The sequence below is a fragment of the Perca flavescens genome, chromosome 6 (assembly GCF_004354835.1).
Source record: "Perca flavescens isolate YP-PL-M2 chromosome 6, PFLA_1.0, whole genome shotgun sequence".
Classification (NCBI taxonomy): Eukaryota; Metazoa; Chordata; class Actinopteri; order Perciformes; family Percidae; genus Perca; species Perca flavescens.
Window position 1 is genome coordinate 20,635,886 of NC_041336.1, and position 14,122 is coordinate 20,650,007.

The 14,122-nt window shown below is 43.1% G+C and overlaps 1 protein-coding gene across 1 annotated transcript in view; it reads left to right on the top strand.

Moving 5' to 3' along the window:
- The first annotated feature begins 1,301 nt into the window (after positions 1-1,301).
- Positions 1,302-14,122, top strand: part of itga8 (integrin, alpha 8) — a 37,879-nt gene continuing 25,058 nt past the window's right edge. The window contains exons 1-12 of the mRNA XM_028580293.1: positions 1,302-1,779; positions 2,120-2,250; positions 5,026-5,126; positions 5,274-5,397; positions 6,924-6,985; positions 7,833-7,878; positions 9,846-9,971; positions 10,164-10,208; positions 11,674-11,717; positions 13,224-13,280; positions 13,493-13,545; positions 13,629-13,834. Of these exons, the coding sequence (XP_028436094.1) occupies positions 1,586-1,779; positions 2,120-2,250; positions 5,026-5,126; positions 5,274-5,397; positions 6,924-6,985; positions 7,833-7,878; positions 9,846-9,971; positions 10,164-10,208; positions 11,674-11,717; positions 13,224-13,280; positions 13,493-13,545; positions 13,629-13,834 (1,189 nt within the window). The 5' untranslated portion in view covers positions 1,302-1,585. The remainder of the gene's footprint in view (positions 1,780-2,119; positions 2,251-5,025; positions 5,127-5,273; positions 5,398-6,923; positions 6,986-7,832; positions 7,879-9,845; positions 9,972-10,163; positions 10,209-11,673; positions 11,718-13,223; positions 13,281-13,492; positions 13,546-13,628; positions 13,835-14,122) is intronic.

Below are 14,122 nucleotides of genomic sequence, written 5' to 3' on the forward strand. Positions count from 1 at the left end.
CCTGGCGTCATAACTCTGCCGCACTGAAGCACAGATGGGGCAAAAGAACAGGAATATGTCTGCTGCCTCCTCACTCCATCATCATTACCACCATCTCTTTCTTTTTTCTCCTATGTGCTCATGTTTTTTCCCTCTCTTCATAGATTTACATAGAAACAGCTGAGAAAGAACAGACCCTCTCCCTTACTTCTTCTCTGGCATTCACACACTTCACTGTTGCACAAAAAGGATCAAGGAGATGTGACAAGGTGAACTAAGTTTGCACATATTAAATGAAGCCATAAAGGGAGGAGATCGAGTTACTTAGAGGGATTGAGGATCAATTGATGGATGGATGGAAGGAAATGTGTTGAAAAAGGAGAGCAGGGCAGGTAGAGGGTGTGGAGGTGAGAAACTTCTCCATCTGGCAGGTCAAGGTTTAGGGTTCGTCTCATTCACTCTTTACCTCACCTGCTTTTTATCAATTCTCCTGACAGAAAACACACTCCACTGACTGTAGTGCTGCTCCACTGCAGTTTCACTAAACTGTGAGGCTGGCGGGGGAGTTTAATGCATCATTAATGTGCCCATAAAGCTTAGTTTAATTTAGACAAACTCCCAAAAGCTGATAAACAGCCGATTGTGAGTTTGAAGTGGGTGCAACATTCATCTCTCTTCCTCTCTGCACAGAGCTTTTAATAAGAAAAATGTTCACAAGTGTTCTGCTGAGCTAAATATTGAAAAAGCAGCCTGGTCTGCCCCGTCACCTCTTTAAACTGGTTTTCATAGCAGGATATTGTCAGCGAGAGCGAAGTATGTTACCTCGGAGGGTTAGGGGGGGAATCGCCTGGTGTTGAGTGAAACGGTCAGCCGACCAAACAAACTGCCTAAACTTGCAGCTCAAGAGATTTCTGCTGTAAGTCGACATAATAATTACTGACATAATTACAAGAGATTATTCCCAACGGAAGGAAATGCAGTCCTGTTTTAACTATGGCTGAACAAAGTGGCCAATAAAAAGCATAAGGTGATTGGATTTATGAACTACAAATCTTTGCATTTGCGCGCTAAGCTGTGTTCGCCCGCGACTGCTTATAATTTTGGACTGATTTGAGAGTGTAGCTGTAAATTACACTTTCATTTTATTTATTGTTTCAAGGCTGAATCTCCAAATTCGCCGTTGAAAATGTGTCTGTGCCATTAAAGGAGCGGACAGCGCCTGTCCCTTTGCGAGCTCAGATGTGGTCGGTGCCTCGTAATGTGTGTGTGTGTGTGTGTGTGTGTGTGTGTGTGTGTGTGTGCGTGTAGTCCTAGGGGGTATAGTTTTGTGCAGAGGGCGGGGGCGCGGCTGTGTAGTCTCGTAGCTGAGACTCTGGACAGACCTGGTGCTTTCAGGGTGTCAGGAGGCAGTTTTGGGGGAGCGTGCAGTGATCCAGTGACAGTTGGCGGGACAAACCTACCTCACCTGCACGGAGGAATCTCTCTCTCTCCCTCTCGCTCCCTCCCTCCCTCTCTTTCCCTCCCTGCCTCTCTTTCTGCCTCTCTCTCTTTCCCCCAGTTCCCTCTCATTTTTGGGGAATAGTGTACATCTGGCTGTTCTTTGAGGATGGAGCGTGTATGGGACTCTGTTTCCTCTGCTGGGATGTTTATTCTCGGGCTGCTGTCGGTGCTGTGGCCGGCGCTAAATGGAGTTTGGAGTTTTAATCTTTACGCAGAGCATCCTACGGTTTACAGGGGACCCGATGGAAGTTATTTCGGCTATTCTGTGGACTTCTACCAACCTACCTCCGACAGCAACACGTGAGTGGCAACATTAGGACTTACATTGTCCCATCAGGGTTCTGCAGAGTTAAACTGTACCTGTACTGCCAATATTGCTTTACAGTAGAATCAATAGAATAGATTTGAATCAAAATGATGTGAGGTGGATAAAACACATCTTAAATGAATATAAATAAGACTTTATCATCTCTGTAGCTGCACATCCTGTAATGGGAGAGAAGAAGCAATGGTTCAGATTTCTGCTTCACAGAGCAAAACAGAATTATGAAAGAAAAAAGTATATAGGAAGTTTGCATAATGCATTGTACACTATCCTGCATGTCTTGTATGTACCTTGGTTTTTATTTCCCCCCACCAGGTTCAGTGTGTTGGTAGGGGCTCCCAAGGCCAACACCTCTCAGCCCGGCATTGTGGAGGCTGGGGCTGTGTACTACTGCCCCTGGCCTGGATACCCCGACAGCTGCAGACAGATACCTTTTGATAATTCCAGTGAGTAACCTGAAAGCTTTTCAATTTTTTTATGTCAGGGATACAAAATAAATTCATGACTGACCTCCTGGGGGCCCCTCTGGGTATAATCATGTTCCGTAGACTCCTGTTTTAAAGGATTTGTGTTGCTACAGAGCATGGAAAGGAATAACTTTAACTTTTATGAGGAGTATTTTAGGGAATAATAGAAATGAAATTTTACAAGCTTTCATTTCACTGAGGTCCAAGTGTAATCCTTTGAAAGCCAGAGGTGATCCCAGATGATACTCCATTCGAAACCACTAGAGTTTCATAACCTGTGTGTCTGGTATGTGTGTGGATATGAGTTGGCACATGTGCTGTTGCATGAAAAAAGAGAGATAAGACATATGGGTCTCATCAGCTTCATCTAACAAATAAGGTGGCTGGCGGGTTTGCTGGTACAAGCATGCAATCTGGTGATTATCGTTTTCAATATATTATCATCAAGGTTAACTGTCCAATCAGCCTGTGTTTGTGCGTCTAATGTCTCTGATGCACGCTTTTCCAACTGAGTAGTAAGTGTGTGTGCATGAGGTGGAGAGGGAGAGAGACAGGGTAGGGGGGGTAAACTGTATGCACATGGGAATTTAGTTCCACTGCGGAGGAAAGGGGGATTGGGTGAGGTCTGCTTTTTATTAGATCTCAAAAATGTATCCCTGTCTCCTTTCCCACCCCTTGTCTTTCTATCCCTCTCTTGTTATTTGTTTTTCCGTCTCTCTTTTGGGAGGACTTCTATCAAAGGACCAGAGTTAACAGTACCAAAGCTCTAGCTTTAGTTAGGAAGTTCTATGTGGATGGAGCTGCAGCAGCAAGTGATACTGGCATGAGGATATCAGCAGAGGATATTATGTTATATACATCTCCGTGTGCACATGTATGAATATGATTGGATGTTGCTCGTCAGCTGCTTGCCAATCAGCTGGTGTATTCATGAGCTGCTGAAGTATGAATCAAACAGCTCATAACTGATAAGCTGATGCAAGCAGGACTTTATTGTACCTGAACTAAACTAAGGCTCCATGCATATCAGGGTAAACCTTTAATGTGAGGACTATCTTCTTGGCTCTCCCTAAAGTTAATTATGTGTTATGTTTCACGAAGGGGTTAGTTTTGGTGTGAAGTGTTTTGGGGTAAATTTCAGGTTTGGGGGATATACGAATAAACACAGAGGGAACAAATAAATGTGTGCGCAGCCTCATGTGCATGTGTATCTATTCACTGGAATGGGTGGGTGATTGATGACAGTGGCAAAGATGGATATTTCTAGAGTTACAGCAGACCCTTTATTATAGGTATAAACCAGCCTAAGAGACATACACTCATGCATACTGTAAAAAAAATATCAGCATGAGTGGTGAACATCTGTGTGCACTCTGCTGGTTAATAACCATACATCAGCCTCACATGTGCTTGACTCTTTGTGTGTGTGTGTGTGTGTGTGTGTGTGTGTGTGTGTGTGTGTGTGTGTGTGTGTGTGTGTGTGTGTTTGTGCACGTGGCTTCAGTGACGTTATGCAGATGTGTCAAGTCGTGCCAGTGTAGCAGGGGGGGTTGAGACAGGTTGATAGTGATTGCATGTCCATGATAAGAGTGAAGAAACCTGGTGTCTATGTTCTACTCACTGATCCATTGCTTGTCAATCTGCCAGAAAATTATACATGCATCAATCATAGAATTATTTATAACATTTAAATTTTCTTTCCTCAAAAAAACTTGATTTAACCATTTCACTCTTTTCTCAGATATGACCTTCACTTTCAAACACAAATCTGAGAGCTTCACTATATAGCCAGTCATCTGCTGTGGCCTCAGAGCAGCTAGGTTGGGTGTGTCTATTAGAATGTTCTTTATTCATTACCTTCACCCACAATTTCCAAACCTGTCCTGGAATCAAAACAATTCATGAGCCTGGTTCTTTAACCTTTAGGTCTATGATATGATAAGAACGATGGGCTTTCTTATTTGATATAGTAGTGATAAGATATCAGAATAATTAATATAAAAGCATGCAAACACAATTTGGAATAGGGTCTACCATATATCCTGTACATGATAATGGTGAGAAGAAATTAATTCAGAAATGAGATTTAAAATCAAATAAACTTTACAACAACCCACTGTACACCTGCTGTTATGCATTTATTGTCTGCCTGAATGTGTGTGTGCCTATTTAAGTGTGTGTTCATGTGCTAAAATGAGTTGTTTAATGTGGAGGGGTCTGCATGGCTCTAAAGAGACCCAGCTGTTCTTCAATAAGGCTGGAAAATATCTACAACAGAGCAAAGACACACATGCACACAGGCACTAATACCAAATCTGATACCAAAAATGCTCATAATATACATGTACAAGCTTGTGTGTGTGTGTGTGTGTGTGTGTGTGTGTGTGTGTGTGTGTGCGTGCGTGTTTGCATGTGTGCATGCATGCATGTGTGTGTGTCTCTGTGTGAAGGCCAAGTTAGAGTCTTCAGTGTTTACATTTTATAGGGAAAAAAAGCCTCCAGCATCCTGACAAATGTCTGTTTCTGGGGGGCAAATGGTGTTTTGATGTTAGTTATAGGCCTGTTTAAGACTGTTGCTGTTTGCTCTTGCTTATCAAGGACAAATGCTTTCCATTCACACAGGCAAAGCTACTTGCCTGGATCCACATTACCCCAGTCAATAACAGCTTTTACTGGCGTCATTATGAAATGTCTCTTTCATTCTCTTTTTTTTAATGTCTTTTCCACTTCCCTTCTGTCTCCAACTCTCTCCAGATAACAGAATGATAAAGGTAAACGGCACCAGAGAGCCTCTGGAGTTTAAGTCGCACCAGTGGTTTGGAGCATCGGTCAGGACACACAAAGGAAAAGTGGTGGTGAGTGGACATGAAGTCAATAAATATCACACGTGTAGCACCTGTATCATCTTAAAACTACAGAACACAAAAGTATGCTCCTTTTCTCTTTTAAGGCTTTTTTAGTCACTATTTCTTTAAGGAATATGAGTGTTATTTGTTGTGCAGGCATGTGCTCCTCTCTACCACTGGCGGACAGTGAAGCTGAGTGGGGAGAAGGACCCCGTGGGGACCTGCTATGTGGCCGTCCAGAACTTCAGCGCCTACGCAGAGTACTCGCCCTGCAGGACCAGTGAGTCACTCTGCAGCCCTTTCTCCAACTGTCTCCATCTCCCTTTAACTGCCTTCAATTCTCCCATCCTTTTTTTTTTTTTTTCTGTCTCTGCTGTCATTGTGAACACAAATAAACCATATCCTCAGTATAATGTGTCATAATATGGCAGAACGTTTAAAAACAGTGCACTGATTTTTATGTCAGCCTATGTAATATAATATATAGTCCTCAAGTTTAATGGGTCGATTCACCCAAATCACAAAAACAAAAAAATGTCTCACTTACCTCTGGTAGTTTTTAGCCATGCAGATAGTTTAGGCTTTGTCTGTCTAGGTTTTGATATATCGCTCGAAGATTCCCGCCTCCACCCCACTACAATTGAGGTGAATGTAATTTCACTCAGAATAATCCAAATGCTTTACTGTGAACAATTTTCATTGAAGCCACTATATACAGAAGAAAGGTCCCAATGAAAACTGTTGGTAGCATGGTTTTTAAGTCAATCTTTCACAAACAAAATTACATTCACTTCTATTGTATTTGCGTGGTGGCAGAAATCTCAGAGGTGGATATCTCAAAGCCTGGCCAAATAAAACCAAAAGGTGAGGAAATGTGTAGTTTTGTAATGTGGTTGAAATAATTGAAAACTGCGAGCAGACTGATTCATTTGTTGGCTTTTTCTCTCTCGTCCTCTTTTTTCTGTCATCGGTTCTGAAAATGGGATTCATGGGATTTTACTAGCCCCCATCCCCCCTTCTCCTTCTTCATCTCTAGTTTTTTTTTCTTCCTCTTGTACTTTCTTCCTGCAACCCCTTCTCTCCCAGTGATATGAGGCGCCACCAGAGTTTGATAAGGAAAAAAAGGATGCTATCAGGTGGCACATTGTAAACATCAGATCAAACACGACCCTTATCATCAACTACATCATCCGCTTTGCAAAAAAATCCCTCCCCGTTCACACTCACATACACACAGGTTCATACTTACACTCCCTCTAGTAATTGAAGGTTGTTAAAGATCTCTATTTTGTTGTTTATGTCAGTTCTAACTAATCAAGACCAGAAAAATCACATTGTAAACTCAATTGTTCTCAAAGGGGGAATAACGCTGCAGAGGAAGTATTTCTTTATTATGTGTCTAAGTAAGATTTGTCTGCCTCCAACAGATTGTTTGCTTCATCTTAACATAAATCTACGACCACTCAGACTATTTCTATAACTCACACTTTGTTTATATGTGCACGTGGGTCGTTACGCATCATTAAGCTTCACCGTAGGGTGCCTCTGAAACGGAGAACAATTTATTATGTGCACATACGTTTTGTGTGTTCATGCACAGTTTAATGCAGCGATTTAAACAGAAACACGCGTCAGTGGTTCTACATTTATATAGAAACTGTAATAGGTTTTTCTTTATTTTTTTTATCTGATATAGGTTATGTTCTCTGCAAAGTTAGTTGAGTGCTTTGTTCCAGAAAATGTTTTTTTTTTCTTAATTAATATGCCTTTTATATTGTTTGAAAGACAAGTTTGTGTGTTTTTTAGATGATCCAGACCCAGAGGGACAGGGCTTCTGCCAGGCTGGCTTCAGTGTGGATTTCACCAAGGTAAAGATTGCAGCAGCAATCGCACACTATTGCCATGACAACCCCCTACACACATCTTGTCCCCTGTCAAAGTGCAAGCGGAGTGGTTTCTTCAAACACAAGACTCATTTCTGAGATTTATGGACACTTGGAAGATGAGATCACCTTTGTCCCTAGAGGAGCCTCTACTCCTGATGTGACCCATCGCCTCTGAACACAATAGCCCAAACACACACACACACACACACACACACTCTCTCTCCATTGTATAGTCAATTTAATTGATGGTCCAACTCTATCCTCCTGTACAGGAAGCTGTCATTCTCCACAGGATGTCCTACTTGCATACACACACAGCTACTCACGTTATATCCTCTAGTCCAGAGATCTTTACATGAATCCAACATATTATTAGCAAATATAAATCCCCACTGATGATAGGCTTACTGTCCTATAGGTAACGCTGTCACTAAGGTAGCCATCCACAGATATAGTTAATCCCAAAGGATTCACTGTGCCACATTTATGTTGTGAATTAAAATTATAAAATCATGCCAACAATTATTATTTTGATAGCTTAGTATTCTATGCACTAAAAAAGGTATGTATAAAGGCTTTAGGCCGCCCTACACGTTATTGTAGGCCCAGTTTAATATACAACTTCATTTTCTACAATATTAGTAGTAAGGGTCCCTGCTCCATCTCTCTTTCAGTTAAGGGGTCCTTGGCTTAAAAAATGTTGAAGACCCATGCTCTAGTCTCAAACACACACACACACACACACACACACACACACACACACACACACACACACACACACACTCACATCTGTCACATGACTAACCCTAACTAATTGTATTTATTCCAGGAAGGAATGCTGGTGGTAGGAGGACCTGGAAGCTTTTACTGGCAAGGTACAGTAACTGCAGCAACAGTGTGTAAACCTGTGTCTTTCTCTTGCAATGATTTCATAGATGGGAAGGTGTTCAAATCAGGGAAGAGAATGCAGATGAGTTTAACAGTCAGAACAGCCCACATACACATGCATGCACATGGGCACACTTGCCAAATCTGCACTTTCAGTACAGGAGTCTTGTGTAGGAGAAGGTGGAAAGAATTGTGTCTCTTTCTTTGCTGCTTTCCTTAACTCTTTCCCTCACTCGCTCCTTTACTTCATGCCGCTCTCTGTCTGTAACAGTGTAACAGGAAATGGGTGTTTGGGCTGTGTAATGAGCTGATCGTGGGGTAATGGAGTGTGGAGGAACTGCACCTCTGCCTCGTGATAAAGTGCAGAGGGGCTTGGAAAAGCTTCAATGAGAGGAAGAGGCTGAAGAGCAGGCTACAGGGGTTGAGAAGGACAGAAGAAAGGTTGGGAGAATTAAATGACTGATAGAGAAAGAGAGCAGGGAGGACAGCGGTAGAGATAGATGATTGTTAAGGAGATGACAGAAACATGTTGCTGCGGGGAGAGGGAAAGATGAGCTGGGAGGGAGTAAGTCAGACACAGAAAAAAGAAGAAAGATGGATCATCTGCTTGATAAAAGCAGTGCTGAGGTCAGCTAGCTTGCTGGATATGCAGGGCTCGTCGAAGCAGAGGGATGAAGTGTCTTAATAGGTGTAGACACAGCTAGAGTGTGTTAGAGTTCAGCTGTTGAAGGGTAGCGCTACTCCCCAAGTTCCAGGTGTGAGAGTGTGCGTGTGTGTGCGTGTTATCCAACTTTAGAAGAGTTTGTAAGAAGCAAGGAGACAGTTACTGATTAGTTGCACAAACAAATTTTTCTTTCCTTTCTTTGTAACCCCTCGTGTCACTTCACAGCTCTTCATTTGTTTAGAAAAGAAAGATCTTCATAAAGAGGTCAAAATGGCTCAGTGATGGATATTTGAAACTGCTACACAATTATCAATTTGGGTTGTTGTTTGGCATTTCTGCTGTTATTACGGTTAAATAATAAATGTTCCAGCATACAAGACCACACTAGACAGGCATCACAGACAGCGTAATGGACTGCTCCCTCTCTGTGCCCTCAGCTTGGCAAGGCTGGCTCCCTTCAGTTAAAACACTTCCTCTGAATGTTTATAAAAGCACTCAGTCTGAATTTTATGGCCTCTAATATACAACGATTATCTTCAGCCTTCAGCCTGAGTCATCATAAAAAAAACTTCTTTTATATACAATCTTGTTATCTCTGGGTGTAAAGGACACTTCAAATTAGCTGCAGTGACTCATGTATCTGTGTTAACAGTTTGTAACACAGTGTCTCATTAATCAGATGGATGTTTAATAATGAGTTGATATAGTGATATGTTATTCTGGGAGATAAACCCGTAGCGCAGTGTGAGAGAGAAGAAGAGGGAGGGGGTGAAAGTGGAGTTGGAGGGAGGGTTAGGAGGGTACATTTTCCTCCTCGTCAGTGTATACACACACACACACACACACATTAAGGAGGATTTATGGAAGGTTGAGTGCGGCCGTAGATAAAATCATTTGTTTGTTTGACCTCTTGTTCAACAGTAGAGGAAGGGTGTCGTTTGGGTGTGCTCACCTATAATTCAGAATCCTCGCTGCGGAGTGGACAGGCGTTTTCTTGAGGTTTTTTTTAGAGGAACGTTGGAGTATTTTTCCAGCTATTCCTCTGCCAACAATGTGTTTAAGCTTTCCTCGGGGAAGACTTCCATGTGTCGTTTGCTCTGTGCATGTTTCATGTGGAGCCGATGGGTCAGCTCCAGCAGGTTTCCATAGCAGAGGGCAACGGTGCTCCCTTCATGGGGTCCGAGCTGAAACCACTGGCCATGAACAGATGGGACTCTCCTCCCCTGAGTGTTAGTTTTTCTCTATCTATTTATATGTGTGTGGTGTGTGTGTGTGTGTGTGTCTGTGCAGGTCAGGTAATGACAGCGGGGATAGCTGAGATACTGAACGGCTATTCTTTGAAGGCAGTGCTGAGACGGGTTCCAGGAGAGAAACACACTCGAGCTGCTGAAGACACACACGACGACAGCTACCTTGGTAACATGCATTTACAAAACAAACACACACACACACACACACACACACACACACACACACTCGCTGACAACCATTTTGATCTAAATAGTAATCATACATTACATTACACATATTGCATACAGTTTACACAGAGCATTGCTTAGAGAGTTAATTTTGCCCATATGTCATCATGTGCAACCCATTTCTTTCTAGGTTACTCTGTGGCAGTGGGAGAGTTTACAGGAGACTCTGAACAAGGTGAGAAAGCCAACAATTCATTACAACTAACCACATGCAGCACCAGATGAATCCTTCTCTAACAACTTCAGCAGGCACCCTGCAACACTGTCTGAAAAGCTGCAACGCTCAACACTCTTTATGCTCTCTTCGGCTGGATGCCAGGACCGCTGTGAGGGGTGTTATAGGGTGAGCGATAGGGAGCAGACAGCTGGGTGACAGTGTCTTGGTCTAAACTCAGAGGCAGTAATGAGAACTGTCTCTGTATGTCTGGGTCGTGACCCTGAGGGGACAGGACTTTGGGAACCACTGATAAAGAGATTTCCTCTCCTCCATTTTGACTGATTAGAATGATTAGTAGCAGGCTCCGCAGACCTCTTCAGACTTCAGACGTCTAGAGTGAGTCCTGAATCTCTTCTGGACTTGAAATATTATGGGGAAAGAGCGACAGGTACTCACACACAGCATCATTTTATTAAAGTCATAAAAGTTATGATTACTAGAAATGCACAAATCCTTTCATTTTTCTTAGTTCCACTTATACACACACACTCTGTTGTGTTGCCAGCAGTGTGGCAGTTTGATTCACATCTCTCTCTATGCGAGCTTCAGGTGCTGCTGACGTTCGTTCGCATGCCATCAGTCAGCACCACAAATGAAAGGCACACAAGCAATTTTAACAAAAAGCTCAGCTCTTTTATTAAAGAAAATATGGAGAAATAAAATGTGTCCAACCACAGTCATGCTACATCAACCATTTAAACCATTTTTTTTATTGCTTTTCTCTTCAAACACTGTTACCACACACGCTCTCTTCTGCTGCTCTGTCACACGCATGGGACCCTCCTCCCCCAATGCCACTTCTGCTTCCCATTCATAATTTCCTGTCGATCAGAGCCTTTTTGCTAATCACCATTCAGTGGGATCTTTACGGGACAACCTTGCGTTTACATACCCCCATACCAACCCCACAAAGGCCCTGAACCCCCTCCGGCACAACACATGTCAAAGAGTCTTAAAGTGAGCCTTAAGAGGTTACACATGCCTGTTGATGTGTTGTGTTGTGTTGGTACGAAGCTTGTTGTGGTCTTGTTCCCCAAACCCTCTTCAGACTGGAGAACTGGTAGTAACTGGGAGTTCTGAGTGAAGATGGAGCTGGTAAGTCCTGGTTTATAGGCTTGTGGTTGAGCCTTTTGGGTAGAGCAGGAAGAGGGGACCCTGTCTTCTCTCTCTGGGTGGGTCCCTCAGATCGTCCCTATAAGTCCACGGCACCACACTCATCAATCAATACACAAGCACGGAGCCTCCAATCACTCAGTGTGTTCTCAGCAACACTTGGCCCTTCTGACAGTGTGGGCTGGGTAGGGGATTTGGGGGTTCAGGCCTTTGAGACAAACCTCTGTTGAGCCCTTTCTTTCTCTGTTAAGTCTTTCTCACACATACACAAATGCTAATGTAACTCTTTCTTTGTTTTTATGTTTTCCAGAGCTGATAGCCGGAGTTCCCAGAGGAGCACAGAACTTTGGATATGTAAGTATAAACCGACGAGCGAATACAGTAAAGAAAGACATTTGATTGGTCATTCAGCAGCAACAGCATTGTTACAGACAGGTGACAAATTAAAGAAATGATGAATGCAGATGTTGCGTTACAGGACGCAACATGGGATATTTAGATGTGTTCAAAACCACCATCATTAAAAAACACCAAACTAGGGAATATATTTTGGACAGATGGCGTTCATCCCTCCAGTATATTTTCTGAAACTTGTATCTATGCCAAGGACCTTTGAAACAGTTTTGGTGGCTTATGTAGAAACTTTACATTGGGTATTTCTTTACTTCTGTAACTTCTGTTTTTTTCTACCGTCTGTATGCTGTAAACCTGACATTTCTTGTATGATGTATGTGTGGCAGTCTCTGATCTGAGTAAGATAAGAAGTGTAGGCTTTTTTTTTGCAGACACACGCAAACGATAAAGGCTTTTTGTTTTGTCTACTTTTAGTGTCTCATATAGGATTACAACTTTTACTGCACACATATGTATCTACATAGCTACGATAACACTGTATCTGCGTCTATGTAAACTGCAGTGTGTCTAGTGTTCTCTTATGGGAACATGTCCCCAGGGCTGACAGTGTCAATCCTCCCTAATGACACACAGCTTCCGCTGCATGTGGAGGGCTGTGACCCCACCTAACCTCACTAACCCTTCTCCACACACACACGACCCCTAACCCTAACCTGCAGTGCAACTGCAGGACTCGCCGCACTGTGCACACACACTCTGCAACACTGTGTGTTTTATGTCTGGACATTGTAGCTGGTGCGAGAATGCTCCTTCCTGTACAGACAGTGCACTTTGAGTGACATAGAGGAGGGGGCTTGCAGCTCGCAGTAGGGGAATTGTTATGAGGGGTGCAGGTAGGCCATGTTAGATGCCTGGCACTGGATTAGCTGCTAACCCTGATCAGGTTTCTTCTGTGACCAATGTGACAACTCAGAGTGCATGAAAGTTAACGTTCAAGCAAGTGATTCCATATTTGTGTTTACACATCCTCATCTGTCTGTGTCCGTAAGTCTATTCCCGTTTAGTATATCTTTGAGACATCTGTGATTGGGTCAACGTGTATCCTCCTATATGTGTGTGTGCATTTGTGTGTGCATGTGTGTGTACGTGTAGCCCCCGGCTGTCTCCATGTGGTTGTTATTTTAGGTCTTATGAAGGAATTCTCAGCCTCCCCCCTTCGTCTCTCCCCACGACCGGGGTTAGGATGGGGGGAAGGAGAGAAAGATGAGGGGGGAAATGGTAAAGGCACAAAGATGATGGTGGTGGGGGAGGGCAGGCAAAAAAAGGGGTTTCAGTACAATAAAAGCTTTTTTTAATGCGGTTTCTGACTTTTTTTTTCCTGCATTCTTCATGTGCCTGTTTGTCAGACTGCTTGACCATGTTTGCTCCTGGAGTGCTGTGAGGACAAAGCTTGGTGCTTTATTACTCACGGCGTATTGTATCTGACAGTCTATTTGCTTGTTTTAGGTTGCAATGATCAACTCCACCAATCTGACCTTCATCCAGAACTTCACAGGGGAACAGGTAGGAGCATCAACACAGTGCATTAGTCTGTCATGTTGCAGGGCTGCATATACTGTAAACTACTCTACTGTGGGCACCAGCTGTTGTGGATTGTTTTCCATTTTTTTCCAATTTGAATGGGGATGAAAATGAAACTAGATAAAAATGTAACCATATTGGGTAATTCCTGTTAAAAAAAATCATCTCATGTTCCTTTCTTGTCTGGCTCTCAGATGGCCTCCTATTTTGGCTACTCAGTGGCTGTCACTGACCTGAATGGAGATGGGTAAGTACAAACTCTCCTTGTCACTATAAACACATACTCTCTTCTGTCTTTCATAGCATTAAAACTACAGCTTATGTCCCCAGGACCGATGATGTGCTGGTTGGAGCGCCCCTCTACATGGAGAGAGAGATGGAGAGCAAACCCAGAGAGGTGGGGAGGGTGTACCTGTACCTGCAGATGGCCCCGCTCACTTTCTCCAAACCTGTTGCCCTCACTGGCACACACACCTTCGGGCGCTTCGGCACGTCTATAGCACCCTTGGGAGACATCAACCAGGATGGATACAATGGTATGCTGAAAGCATGAAAGGCAGAGAGAGGGGGAAAAGAAAGGGAAAGACTAGATTAAAAGGAAATTGAGCCAGATGATATTCATCTGAGAAACAAAAATATGCAAGATGAGAGAGACAACAAAGAGGGAAAAGAGAAAATTAAACAAAAATCTTTTCATATATTTGTGTGCCAGTGCATGAACCTCTGTGTCTGCCCATTTGTGGCTGGAGTTTCCAGGTAAACCCGATGACAGACAAATCTTGTTGTGTTTCCTGTTCCTCTCAAGTCTTTGACTGAGGAAATCC